At 37.5% G+C, this 15,529-nt stretch overlaps 1 protein-coding gene across 1 annotated transcript in view; it reads right to left on the bottom strand.

Annotated features, from left to right (window-relative positions):
- The window catches only part of arfgef3 (ARFGEF family member 3), a 629,444-nt gene that overhangs the window by 317,494 nt on the left and 296,421 nt on the right, over nucleotides 1-15,529 (bottom strand). Inside the window, exon 18 of the mRNA XM_031902164.1 lies at nucleotides 795-945. Coding sequence (XP_031758024.1) covers nucleotides 795-945 — 151 coding nt within the window. The remainder of the gene's footprint in view (nucleotides 1-794; nucleotides 946-15,529) is intronic.

Here is a 15,529-nt window from a genome sequence, read left to right as displayed (position 1 = left end):
ACACAGTCATGGTCATGCAGACACTACCTCCTACTCCTACAGCCACCAAAGGTCTTCGAAACCAAACCACCGCTTAATGCTTAAGCCATTTCATTCTATCCTGTTTCATCTCACCTTTATAAGCCAGAAAGCTTAGACAACCCCAGGGTTCCACAAGTTACTCAGGAACCAAGGAGTGAAAGATCAGACCTATCTGACTTTGCCAGGTATATGAAACGTTCATGTGAGTTCATAAACATCAGTATTTCAGGGTTTAATGGCTGTCCACAGAATTACAGAGCGTAGAGATGATTTCTTTGCATTTTCTCCTCTTTTAAAACACAGCACTTACCTGATTCCAGATACAAGAATTCCACTACAGTGTAGTGGAACTCAGCAAAGCATTATTTAATACTATGCAAATAAGCTAGGAAGAAGGGGCATGTGAAATACCACTAGAAGATTGCACGGCCATGGCTCTCTCTGATTCATCAGTACTACTCTCTGAAGAAGGACACTCCAATGGAGTCCGGACAGTTTTCTAACTACACATCACTGCCAAAATAGTTAATTTAGCAACAGGGACAGAATGATGAAAATGTATAAAGAGCTCATCTATCCCTTTAAATGTATCTATCTAAAGGTAAAATATATATACTATGGTGAACCTAAAATGGTATAACCAGGATGATTTCACCTGACTTACTACAGCACTTTTCAAGTTTATTTGTATCTAATATTTAATACATTTCTGAATCGATATGCGCTATAGGTTTGCACCCCTCTTTATTTTTCATATGATTGATTGTCCAAACCTGAAAACATGAGGCCAACAGTCTTGGTTGTGGCTTCCCATCTCAAGGCCGACTTTTAGAATTGAATCCATGCAGAGAACATGTGCAGGGTGCAGGCGGTAACACCCTTGCTTTCCCATCTGTTCCAATTTTTGTTCCACTTTCTGTTTTACTGTCCAAAAAAAAAAAAAAGTTAATAGAAAATTAAATTCCTAAAATATGAACCCTAAAGGGTCATTTATTTATAAATATTATAGCTTTTCAGAAAACAAAACAAAACATTTTTATGGCTTATTTTGGTGCATAAAAGATTTACTAAAATTGTTTTATTAAAATGCTACTAATGAATGAATTAACTTTTTGTCTCCTAGGAAGAACAATCCTATTGGGTTTATTAAGAGTTTAAAAGATTTTTAGCATGCTAGGGTTTTCCCTTTTGTCTAAATGTGACCAAAGAAGGAAGGCGCTATATTGTGTGACTAAAAGAACCACTGAATTTTAGACATGCTAACTTTGCCAGTATGGGGCAAAGCAAGAAAAGACAACACAAAGGAAAACCTTTATAGTATGATAAAAGTGTTAGTGTGCCCCCCTACTTTTTATAAACTTCTGAAGGACAAAAAATGTCTCCTTTCCTAACTAATCTATTTAATGATATTCTACTATCTGGTAAAAAAAACTTCCCTCTAGTGAACTTTCTAACCTTAAAGTTATACCAAAAAAAGATAAAGATCTTTCTCTCCCCTCATCTCATAGGCCAATATCTCTATTAAATCAAGATATTAAGTTATTATTTTGGCTGATAGATTGTCCCTGATCCTTCCTTCAGTTATCTCCAAAGCTCAAAACGGTTTTATTAAAATTAGATCAGGGGTTAAGAACATAAGAGCTTTACTCAATATAATATTTTTTACCAAGAAACACAAGATTCCTTGCTCCATAATTAATATTGATGCTGAGAAAGCTTTTGATAATTTGATTTGGGACCATCTTTTCAGTTGTTTGGATTTATTTGGTATTAATGACCCATTTTATCATTACATTCAATATCTTTACTCTAATCCCAAAACTCAAGTCATTTTAGGAGGTGCCCAATCCAAACCTTTAAAAACTTTTAAGGGGACTAGACAAGGCTGTCCCTTATCTCCCTTGTTATTTAATATAGCTTTAGAACCATTGGTTAGAGCTTTCAATTCTTCTAAGGCTTTCCAAGGTATCACTATTAACAAGCAGCAACTTAAGGTACTAGCATTTGCAGATGACTTGCTGCTAATCATAAAAAATCCCAATAACTCTCTTAAAGCTGTTTTTTATATGCTTGTGAATTTTCAGTTTATATGCTTTGTGAATTGTTGACAATACAGAGATAATGAATCCATTTGGCTCTATATCTAACTCTCTTTTAAAAAAAGCTGCAATTAAGACACAACTCAAATATTTGGGCTTATAGATTTAAATAATTTGTATTCCTTGAACATTACTCCTGCAATTAATAATATCATCTCAATGTGTAAGAAATGGATGCATTTCCCATTAAATTTAAAAGGCAGTGTGATCTTTTTCAAAACTTTAATCTTTCCTAAACTGATTTATTCTTTAATCGACTTACCTTTACTTATTAGACACTCAGATATAAGAAAGCTAAAGAAGCTTTGTCCAAATTAAGGGGACCTGCTAAACTTGGTGGACTAAAAACACAGAATTTTAGAACATTTAACCTTTCTGCTCTAACAAGATACCTTATTGAATGGATCTTTCAAAGTAACAAATACACCAACCCAGAAATAGAATTACTCCATGAACCTTATTCTGATATATTTTCTGCATTACATAGTAAATGGAGTAATTTACCAACATATATTAAAAGGAATCCTCTATATCGGGACACTATTTTTGTATGGAAATATCTACTCTCCAGCTATGGCTTCAGTTACTCTCAAACTCCCTTCATGCCAGTTAAACTTCTATTGAAAACCTCTGACGCATTAATGTCTACTTCCTTTTTACTAACATCTGAGGAAAAAAAACATTATATTGATGAAAGACCTACTAGATCCAAACAATTATTCTTTAATTCCCTGGCCATTGTTTAAAGAAAAATTCAAGTTACTTTAAATGAATAAATACTTTTACTTATCCTGCCAATGTGGTTTATCAGTGACTCACAATAAAGACAATTTTGTTGTCGCTAAACATAGACTGGCAGAGGCAATATTAGAATTTAAAGACAAACCACATAATATAAAAATCAACATACTTTCTGGTACATTCTGGGATGTTTTTACCCAAGATAATCATCCCTTGTGATCATCTAATGTGTCTGCTAAGTGGTCTGTTTATCTACAACACTTTATATCCTCTTCGCAATTGGTTAAGTCTATAAATGAATTCAACAATCTGATTTTTTGCTGAAAGCTGGAGGATTCAGCAATTCAAACTTGTCCATATAGGATATGGAAAACTTTTTGTTCGTAATAAGTGCTTTAAAACAAAGTCTTTTTGCCCCAAATCTAACGAAACTGGTGTTAATTTATTCCACTACCTATGGTCTTGTCCGAAGATTGGTAACTTCTGGAACATGGTGGAAAGATTCTTGAACCACAGGTTGAATTTAAATATAAAGTTATCTCCTAGTTTCGCTCTATTACACATTAAAAAAGAGGAGGTGTTATCAAGCATTTTACCAGTCTCCTTAGCACAAAAAATTGATAAATGATCATTTTTGTTTATGGCTGCCTCTAAAAAAGCATTATTTTATTATTGGGTAAAAGAGGAAACCCCTCCTATAACAGAAATTATTTCTTATCTTAATCAGCTTAGCTGGCAAGAGGCCATCAAAGCAAAAACAAGTGAACCTAAATCCAGGATCCCTTTTAAAAATACATGGTCATTTTTCTTTAATGCTATAGATACAAGAAATAAGGATCAGATTTATAAAATGCTGCATATATAGATTTATTTCAATAATTCATGAACATATAAGCAAAATTATCCTTGATTTTGCTCTCTAGGAAACTTTTCTTTTCTTTTACCCACCTTATCCACAGGGCATAGTTAGTTAATTTGTTTTGTTTTTCTCTATTTAAATTACTTATTTTGTTTCTCTGTAAGCATTCTATTTTCTTCATTTCTTATCTTTTTGAAGGACAAACTGTCGAATGTTACTATTGTTGTACAATCTATATTTAAATAATTTGTCATTATTCATCCTACATATTTATTGCAAAACTTCAATAAAATGTTTAAAAATAGTGTAAGTGTTGAGGTTGGTAATAAAAAAAAATATGCTTTTTAACCCTTTAAAGGAGAAGGAAAGGCAAAGTCACTTGGGGGAGCCAAAATGTTAGACACCCCCAAGTGACTTTAATCGCTTACCTTGTACCCCGGGCTGGTGCCCCTGTTCGGAGAAAACAGCACCAGCCCGGGGTACCTGTAGTGGAGCGCTTCCTCCTTCCTTTTCCTAAAATGCCAGCGGTTGGCGCTTCCTGCTTCCTTTTCTTGTGCGGTTGGCGCACAGTAGGGTGAAAAGCCGACTTTTCTGTTAAAGTTCGGCTTTTCACTCTACTGCACGTGCGCGCACGAGAAAGAGAAAGAAGGAAGCGCTGCAGCTACCCTGGGCTGGTGCTGTTCTCTCCGAACAGGGGCACTAGCGCGGGGTAAAAGGTAGGCGATTTAAGTCACTTGGGGGTGCCTAACATTTTGGCACCCCAAGTGACTTTGCCTTTCCTTCTCTTTTAACTACCAGCCGATTTGACCAAAGAGATACTTGTATTGCCAGACCGTTTTTGAACATTTTGCTCTCTTTCACCTTTTAGGAGACTTTCCTGGAGGGTACTTTTATTTTACCTGGGAAAACAATATATTTTTTTTTGGGACAACCTAAGCTTTCAAAATATGTTTTCAAAATATTTTTGTGTAATTCCACTTCTCTAACAAGCTTCTAAATAATGAAGAAAAAGAATATTTTCCATAATATAAACACATGAGAAACATGAATTATTTTATGCACATCTATCTAAATACTCCAGAAATGCTCCAGAAAACAACATACTTTAGATTTTAAGGCCAAATATTCCACTAAGAGTAGGCGAGAAGCCACGAAACGCGTGAAGCAGTATGTATAGTTCATTGAGATGTTTTTAATGGAACCAATAAAATTATTTTTTAATGAGAAATAAGTCCCAAGTGCTCCGTCAGTCCTTATACTTTTTCCGCACTAGGAGTAGGTTTACCCTAGAAAACTATACATTTTTGTAAAGAACAGATTCTGATGAATCCAGAATAGGCAGAACTTTCTTCTCCAAATTACCAAGTTGCAATGCTTTCCTAAATGTACCAGTTTTTATAAAAAAAAAATTGTAAAATTTGTGCATAGGTTTACATAAGTATATGGCTTGTAGGGGCCCCTAAATGAAAAAACCCCCATATGGTGTATCATTTTTGTCATGTCAGTTACTGCAAAATCAACACATTTACTGCATTTTAAGGAGGGCAAAGCTATAAGAATTTTAAAAGTTTACCAGAGAAATCCATATATTTTTGGAAAGTACACATTTCTCCGAATCTAAAATAGGTACCCCTGTCTTTCTACTCCAAAGTACCAAGCCGCAAAACTTTCCTAAAATTGGTGATTTTTTGCAGCATCCTACCTCCCACATACTATTGGGTACCAAGATAAAACATTCTAATTTTGTACCCCAGGGGTCCACTAAATAGTTTGATGCCCAATGCGAATAGGTTTACCTAAGTATGTGGCATGCAGGTGAAGATTAATATATATTAATAATGATCTATCATTTCTGTAAAAAAGTACATTCACCCCCAGAAAACCATATATTTTTGGAAAATACACATTCCCCCAAATCTAAAATGGGTCTTTCCACTCCAAAGTACCAAGCTGTAAAGCTTTTCTAAAATTGTTGATTTTCATGAAACTTCTGAAAATCACCTCACAAATTACACTTTGCACCATCTTTTCCCTCACATGTCATTGGTAACCATATAAAACACCCTAAATGTGAACACCAGAGGTCTACCAAACAACAAAGCTTTTCTGAACTGAGCAGTATTGATGGCATTTTTAAAGATCACCTAAAAATGTTGCAATTTGTCGCATTTATCTCACACAATTTTTTTAACATACAATGGAAAATCACCCCAAATATGAATGCCAGAGGTCTACTGAACAGTTTGATGCCCAATATGCATAGATATACCAAAGCATGTGGTTATGTACAGACCCCAAATAAAAGTAGTGCATATGAATTATTTCACCTGCCAACTCAGCTTCTGCAAACAAAGCCCCCAACTGCATATTATGTGCCATACACCCCCTAACTGTACAGAGACCCCCAGAAAACCATATATTTTTGAAAAGTACACATTCTGATAAATCTGAAACTGGTGAAGACGTCGTTCTACACCAAACGGCAAAGCTAAAAGAAATGCAATGAACAACAATGCAAGTGTAAAAGTGAAATAAAATCACAAAAATGAAATAAAATAAGGCAAATCAATGAAATAAAATTACACCTCTAAAAATGTGTGAATATGTGTATGTAAGTGTGTAAATATGTACAAAAGAAACAGTCAAAAAAACAGAACAAAAGCTACATTTAGTAAAAGTTGAGTTGTGTGTGTGTAAATGTGTGTATATAGTTTTAAAAAAGGCCCCTTACCTTTTTTGTGAGCTGGAGGGTCCTTGGCTGCACAGAAGGTCCCATGATGGCAGAGTCGCTGTAGCAAGAAGTGTGTGGGTGGGCTCAGGAGGGCTAGGGAAGGAAGCTTTTAACAGCAAACACAAGTGCGATTGTGTCTTCTGTTGGAAGTCAGTCCTGTGACAATCGCGTCGCAGGACTGACTTGACAGCCCCCTTGGCTCGTTGCTTATGGTTTTGGGGGTGCACTGGGCTCTCTGTGAATATGTGCTTGGTATCACATACCTGCTTGGCAGTAAAAGCGTTAAAGTATTTAAGTTAGCTTAGACCACTGAAACTCAGGTACAAGGAAGCCAATAAAGCATGAAAAAAAGCAATCAGGCAAGCTAAAATAGAGATGGAAAATGGTATTGTAGAAAGGAGTAAAATGAATCCAAAATTATTTTTTAAATATGTAAACAGTAAAGAAATTAAGCAAGAAAGTGTGGGATGCTTATTATCACAGGGGGGTCAGATGGTTGATGAGAACAGAGGAAAATTCTGAACTCTTATTTTTCTACACAACTGAGGAGCCAGCTAATGAAGATTTCCTTTTTAACAGACCCAGTTCTAGTAATATAACTACTGATGCATGAGTCTCTCAGGAAGAAATTAAAAAGAAACCTCAACATGTAAAGGTAAACAAAGGTCCAGGACCGGATGGTATTAATTCAAGGGTACTAAAAATTGCTTAGCTCTGTGATTGCCCAACTTTTTCAGAGAGACTTGCGAATTGCTATTATGGTGCCATATTCAAAAAGGGATCCTGTTCTCAGCCTGAAAACTATAGGCCTTGTTAGTCTGACATATGTGCATAACAGATCTTGCCAGACTATTTTAATTGACTTTTATGAGGAGGTGAGCAGGATCCTCACCTATGGGATGGCAGTGGATGTCATCTACTTGGGCTTTGCTAAAGCATTTGATACAGTACCCCACAATAAAAGTTAATGATAAAATTAAGAGATATTGGTCTGGAACATAATATTTGTACTTGGATAGAGAAGTGGCTAAATGATAAATTACAGAGTGGTAGTAACTGGAAAATTTTCTAATTGGATCTGAGTTGTTAGTGGTCAGTCCTTCCTTTTAAATGTTTATTAATGACCTGGAGGTGAGCATTAAATTACGGTTTCTATTTTTGCAGATGATACTAAATCATGCAAGTCCCATGCTGGATGCTACCACAAAATTGGAAAACTGGCCAGCAAAATGGAAAATAAGGTTCAATGTTGAAAAATGCAAAGTTATGCACTTTGGTAGAAATATAAATGTGAGTTACACACTAAATGGTGTTGTGTTAAAGTTATCCTTGACAAAAATCTGGGGTTTTTTGTAGATAACAAGCAGCCTAATTCCAGGCAGTATCATTCTGTAGCTACTAAAGCAAATAAAGTACTTGCATAAAAAAGGGCATTAAATCATGGGATAAAAATATCATTTTTCCTCTTTATAGGTCTCTGGTAAAGCCTTGTGTTGAGTTTGCAGTCCACTTTTGGACTCCAGTCCTTAAGAAGAATATTAATGAGCTGGAGAGAGTGCAAAGACATTCAATTAAACTGGTAAATGTGATGGAAGATTTAAACTATGAGGTCACAGACTGTCATGAAAAAAGGCACTTGGGAGGGGACATGATTTCTCTGTACAAGTGTACATAAGAGGGGATTATAGATTCCCAGAAAAATTATCAGGGCACCAGAGGCCACCCCTTTAGATTAGAGGAACAAAACTTCCATTTAAAGGAGTGTAGGTGGGGTTTTTTTTACGGTGAGGGCAGGGCAGTGAGGTTGTGGAATGCCCTTCTGAGTGAGGTTGTGATGGCAGATTCTGGTAAAATATTTTAGAATGCCTTGGATGATTTCTTGAACAGGCATAATATCCAAAGCTATTGTGATACTAAAATCTACAATTAATATTGATGTTGGTATGTATAGTTTATGTACGTGAATATATAGATAGGTCGGTATGGGTCTATCTGTGTGCACTGAACTTTCTTGGAAGGGTGGAACTTGATGGACTTTGCTCTTTCTTTCAAACCAACTTAACTATGTAACTATGTATCCCAACAAAGGGTCCCCCATCTCCTAATACAGCTAGGCCTGTGCAAGGCCCTCTCCATCCTGGAGCATCACTTCAATAAAACCCAATGCTCTCAAGGCTCTCTACTGGATCCCCAGTATTTTCACCAAAAAGATTAATCTTTATTTGATTGTCTTTTTTCCCATTTGCCATGGCCCACTGGCCTATGGTACTGTAATGACGCTGTAAAAGACTGTCCTGCTATTATGGGTTTTCCCTCATGATATACCATTTTATTAGAAAGGCTGGATGCTTTGGACCTTTTCTTGCTTGCTCTCCTTAAAGTCCCCCCACATATTCAATATGGGCTGGGGTGTTCCCACTTCCATCCTCACTTTTTCCCCAAAAGACAGGAACTATTCCAGTCAGAAGGTTTAATGGTTCAATCTTCTAGTATTATAAAGTTCTTGCATTTTATTGTATGTTGTTATGTTTGGCATGCACTACTGAATCTTAAGTGTGGTTATATACACTGTGATATTATTAAAATGTTAATAGATTGCATTTTCCTATTAAACGAACACTGCTGTATCAGGAATACAAGAAACATCATAAAACTAGAGATTCTTGGTATGTTAACTATAGAGGCTTTCTGGATGGTTATCAAACTTCAGACCCTAGCAAAAAAGCAGAAGTAGCTAGGTTTTATTTACATGTACCACTCATGTGGCCAATCTCTTAGGTCACTACCTGATGCTCTCTGGGCATTTCAAATCCATCGCTGTGGTTTATCCCAATAAAAGACCATTGTCAATACTACAAATTTCATACAAGCAGGAAATTTCAACATGATTCATTACCCTACAAGAGACAGACAAACATCTACTCCTTCCACTAATCAGAGATCATACATTCGCTCAGGTCAGAAATCTTTTGCAATCTCACTATTTACATCTCACTATTTACAAGATGCATGTATAATTCCAAATCAAACATCTAGAGAATTTACTTTTGCTCACATCCACATAGGTACACACTAGGTTTGATAACATATTTGTATCATCCTCACTGCCCTCTCTCACTCACACACCACAAAAATACACCCAATGTAAAAGCCCATACAATATAGGCCTCTAAACTTAGATCTAAACAAGCCCTTCATCTCAAATGTATCCAAACTTGCACACTTCAAGCAATAGCTCAAGAAATTCCTCAATATTACTCTAAGCTTTGTAACCTTTTTCTCAATGTTAGAAAACAAAACCTTAACCCAGAAACAAATAACAATAACTTACTAAAGGTACACTCCCCAAGATTGCCCCAAAGAACTGTGAAATTATCAATGTAACTTGATTACAACTGATTACAGCTCCGGAAATGACGTGAATTATTTCCTACTCTGATCTGGTAGGTTTTGTATACAAACCTGGAGCACTTATGGTCTTTTTTGGTTTGGTAGGATTGCTGCTATCAAAAATTAACTTCCTACCACAAATTATGGTACCATTACATCAGCATGGCTTTATGAAGGACAGGTCATGTCAGACCAATTTAATTGCTTTTTATGATGAGGTAAGTAAGAAGCTGGACAGTGGGGGATGCAGTAGATATAATCTATTTGGATTTTGCCAAAGCATTTGATACCGTTCCCCACAAACGACTGCTTTCTAAACTAAGGTCTATTGGTGTTAGTGAAGTCATTTGCACATGGATAGAAAACTGGCTACAGGATTGGGTACAGAGGGTGGTTGTTAATGGTACATTTTCTACTTGGAATAAGGTTCTCAGTCAAGGTTCTGTACTGGGTCCACTTTTGTTTAACTTGTTCATAAATGACTTGGGGGAGGGTATTATAAGTATTGTATCAGTGTTTGCAGATGACACAAAACTCTACAGACCAGTCAATTCTATCCAGGATGTGGCATCCTTGCAGCAGGATCTTGACCAACTGGCAATCTGGGCGGCTAAGTGGCAGATGAGATTTAATGTGGATAAATGTAAGGTCATGCACCTGGGATGTAAAAATATGCAAGCCACTTATACCCTTAATGGGACTGCACTAGGCAAATCCATAATGGAGAAGGACCTTGGAGTCCTTGTAGATAAAAAACTTGGCTGTAGCAAGCAATGCCAGGCAGCAGCTGCAAGGGCAAACAAGGTTTTGAGCTGTATTAAAAGGGGTATAGATTCACGGGAGGAGGGGGTTATTCTTTCCCTTTACAGAGCACTGGTAAGGCCCCATCTAGAATATGCTGTCCAGTTCTGGTCTCCAGTGCTCAAATGGGACATGATTGAGTTAGAGAGGGTCCAGAGAAGGGCAACTAAGTTGGTAAAGGGTATGGAGTCTCAGTTATAAAGGAAGACTGGCCAAGTTGGGTCTGTTTACACTGGAGAAGAGGCGCTTAAGGGGGGACATGATAACTATGTATAAATATATAAGGGGATCATATAATAACCTTTCAAATGTTTTATTTACCAGTAGGTCCTTCCAACGGACACGAGGACACTCACTCCGTTTAGAAGAAGGGAGGTTCCGTTTAAATATTCGGAAAGGATTTTTTACTGTGAGAGCTGTAAGGTTGTGGAATTCCCTCCCCGAATCAGTTGTGCTGGCTGATACATTATATAGCTTTAAGAAGGGGCTGGATGGATTCTTAGCGAGTGAGGGAATACAGGGTTATGGGAGATAGCTGTAGTACAAGTTGATCCAGGGACTGGTCCGATTGCGGTCAGGAAGGAAGGAAGGAATTAGAGAGGCTTTAGATGGGGTTTTTTGCCTTCCTCTGGATCAACTAGTAGTTAGGCAGGTTATATATAGGCATTATGGTTGAATGTGATGGACGTATGTCTTTTTTCAACCCAACTTACTATGTTACTTTTGTTTCAGACCCGAAACTGACACTTGTTCTTTTACTTAGAGTAGACTATTCACTCACATAACCTCTCTTGTCTTATTTCTGGAGAGGTGGTTCTGCAGAAGGAACTATTTTATATATGTTCTGGAATTGTATAAATCTTAAAGGGGACCCAGACATACAGTAAAAAACTGTATACAAGTCCTTTTCAAATTAAACATGAAACCTAATTTCCTTTTTTCATTAACACATCCATACCCATTATAAAGGCATTTAAAAATCCCAGCTGTCATTCATACTGTATATTGCCTTCCCCACCTCTATGCCTTACATTTGGAATGCCCTCCCTGATTTCCTCCGGAGAGAATCCTCCCCCAGTCTTTTTAAAACTAAGGTTAAAGACTACCTTTTGGAGCACTCGCCCAGCACCTGATCTGGGAACTGGCACTTATATTGTAGTGTCACCCACTGTGTCCTACAGCACTTATATTTGCCTATTTGTGTCTGTTAGTTACCCTCCCATATAGATTGTAAGCTCTACGGGGCAGGGACCTCCTTCCTCTTGTGTCCTCGACTCTTAACTTATTGCTGCTGTATTTATCTGTATTTATTTTTATACTTTGTATTTATCTATTATCTTAACACCCTGTTTGTATTAATGTTTTCTACTGTACAGCGCTGCGTACATAAGTAGCGCTTTATAAATAAAGATATACATACATACATACATTAGGCATAGAGGCGGGGAAGACTATTACCCTCACTTTCCATTTAGCACCCACTTTCCTTCTTCCTCTTCACCATCTAAATGTGTAGCCAGTGCATGGGCATGGGCATGGGCATAAGGTCCCCAATTCTGGCACATAGCCAAGATTTTTAGGGTGATACAAAGCTTGCTTTTATTACAGTGTCCACAAAATGGCACCCGCCTGCTTTTTGTGATTGTGTAATTCCAAGACTGAAGGAAACAATATTTATATTATTTTTAGTGTAAGTGAAATTTTTCTTGCTTGACAAACACAATAGAAAATAATTTGAAATTATTTCTCGGGGTGACAGGTCCCCTTTAACCCATTCTAGAATACAGTTATTAAATCTGGAATAACTGGAACATAACTCACTTGGCACTCCTGGAACATTCTAATTCCTTCTTATCAGATATATAGAATTCACAACCCTAACCCTAACCCTGAAAACCAGCTCTACCTGAGTCCAACTTACTACTAAGCACTTACCTGCTGCTTCACTTTCTTTTTTAATGTGCAATGTTGCTCTTGTTTAACACTGTTTTTTATGTTAATTTATCTTCATCTTTATTATCAAAATGTTATGCCTTTGGATCTAATGCATTAAATACGTGTTACATGATTATGTCTTACATATGGAATTATCTTGCCCATGGAATAGTCTTACCAACAGCAAGATCTACAGAGGGCAATCAGACAACAGGCTCCTACCCAAAAATATAAGACCTTTCTAAACCTGCACAAGACGTAAAAAAATAGCTGAAGCAGATACACTACTAAGCAGCTACAAACAAATCTACTATGATAAGGCTATAAAAGCCCATACAATATAGGCCTCTAAACTTAGATCTAAACAAGCCCTTCATCTCAAATGTAGCCAAACTTGCAATAGCTCAAGAAATTCATCAATATAATTCTAAGCTTTGTAACCTTTTTCTCAATGTAGAAAACAAAACCTTAACCCAAAAACAAGGAAACAAGATTCATATTATTTTTAGTGTAAGTGAAATGTATCTTGCTTGACAAACACAATAGAAAAGAATAAGGAATTCTCAGGGTGACAGGTCCCCTTTAACCCATTCTAGAATACAGTTATTAGTAATAACTGGAACATAACTCACTTGGCACTCCTGGAACACTCTAATTCCATCTCATCAGATATATAGAATTCACACCCTGAAAACCAGCTCTACCCGAGTCCAACTTACTACTATGCACTTACCTGCTGCTTCACTTTCTTCTTTATGTAACATAGTAACATAGTAAGTTGGGTTGAAAAAAGACATACGTCCATCAAGTTCAACCCTAATGCCTATATCTAACCTGCCTAACTACAAGTTGATCCAGAGGAAGGCAAAAAACCCCATCTGAAGCCTCTCTAATTTGCCGCAGAGGGGAAAAAAATCCTTCCTGACTCCAAGATGGCAATCGGACCAGTCCCTGGATCAACTTGAGCTATCTCCCATAACCCTGTATTCCCTCACTTGCTAAGAATCCATCCAGCCCCTTCTTAAAGCTATATAATGTATCAGCCAGTACGACTGATTCGGGGAGGGAATTCCACAACTTCACAGCTCTCACTGTAAAAAATCCTTTCCGAATATTTAAATGGAACCTCCCTTCATCTAAACGGAGTGGGTGCCCTTGTGTCCGTTGGAAGGATCTACTGGTAAATAAAACATTAGAGAGGTTATTATATGATCCCTTTATATATTTATACATAGTTATCATGTCACCTCTTAAGCGCCTCTTCTCCAGTGTAAACAGACCCAACTTGGCCAGTCTTTCTTCATAACTGAGACTTTCCATCCCCTTTACCAGCTTAGTTGCCCTTCTCTGGACCCTCTCTAACTCAATAATGTCCCGTTTGAGCACTGGAGACCAAAACTGAACAGAATATTCTAGATGGGGCCTTACCAGTGCTCTGTAAAGGGGAAGAATAACCCCCTCCTCCCGTGAATCTATACCCCTTTTAATACAGCTCAAAACCTTGTTTGCCCTTGCAGCTGCTGCCTGGCATTGCTTGCTACAGCCAAGTTTATTATCTACAAGGACTCCAAGGTCCTTCTCCATTATGGATTTGCCTAGTGCAGTCCCATTAAGGGTATACGGGGCTTGCATATTTTTACATCCCAGGTGCATGACCTTACATTTATCCACATTAAATCTCATCTGCCACTTAGCTGCCCAGATTGCCAGTTGGTCAAGATCCTGCTGCAGGGATGTCACATCCTGGATAGAATTGACTGGTCTGCAGAGTTTTGTGTCATCTGCAAACACTGATACATTACTCATAATACCCTCCCCTAAGTCATTTATGAACAAATTAAACAAAAGTGGACCCAGTACAGAACCCTGAGGGACCCCACTGAGAACCTTACTCCAAGTAGAGAATGTACCATTAACAACCACCCTCTGTACCCGATCCTGTAGCCAGTTTCCTATCCATGTGCAAACGACTTCACTAAGGCCAATAGACCTTAGTTTAGAAAGCAGTCGTTTGTGGGGAACGGTATCAAATGCTTTGGCAAAATCTAAATAGATTATATCTACTGCATCCCCACTGTCCAGCTTCTTACTTACCTCATCATAAAAAGCAATTAAATTGGTCTGACATGACCTGTCCTTCATAAAGCCATGCTGATTACTGCTCATAATGCCATTCTACACTACATAATTTTGAATGTGATCCCTTAACAAGCCTTCAAATAACTTGCCCACCACGGATGTCAAACTTACCTATAATTGCCAGGCTGAGATCTTACTCCCTTTTTAAATATGGGAATGACATTCGCCTTCTTCCAATCCCTAGGTACCATACCTGATGAAAGCGAGTCTGAGAATATCAGAAACAAGGGCCACTGCAGTTCTGCCCCTAGCTCTCTCAGTACCCGAGGGTGTATTCCATCTGGCCCAGGTGCCTTGTTTACATTTATCATGTGTATCCTGTGCCAACCACTGTGTAGTTGGAGCTGAGGCAACAGTGCAGCTATTGGGTGGGACTTGGCCCTCTGGCTCCTCTACTGTATACACAGAAGAAAAGAACTGGTTAAGCACATCTGCCTTTTCTGTATCCGCTGTAACCATATTATTACTATAACTCAACGGGGCCACACCCTCAACCTGCATCTTTTTACTATTAATATACTTAAAAAACTTTTTGGGGTTAGTCTTGGCCTCGGCCGCGATGCGCTCCTCATTTTCTATCTTTGCCTTCCGGATTGCTGTTTTACAACACTTGTTATAGTGTTTATAATCATTAAACGAAGCTACTGTCCCCTCTGACTTATATTTCTTAAAAGCTTTCCTTTTTTTCCCTATTAACTTCTTTACCTCAGAGTTAAGCCACATAGGGTGATTCTTAACACTTCTACTTTTTCTTATTAATGGAATAAATTGAGAGCAGTAATGATTTAATATCATTTTAAATGACAACCATTT

The sequence above is a fragment of the Xenopus tropicalis genome, chromosome 5, assembly GCF_000004195.4.
Source record: "Xenopus tropicalis strain Nigerian chromosome 5, UCB_Xtro_10.0, whole genome shotgun sequence".
In the NCBI taxonomy this organism is placed as follows: Eukaryota; Metazoa; Chordata; class Amphibia; order Anura; family Pipidae; genus Xenopus; species Xenopus tropicalis.
This window is presented reverse-complemented; position numbering and strand designations above follow the sequence as displayed.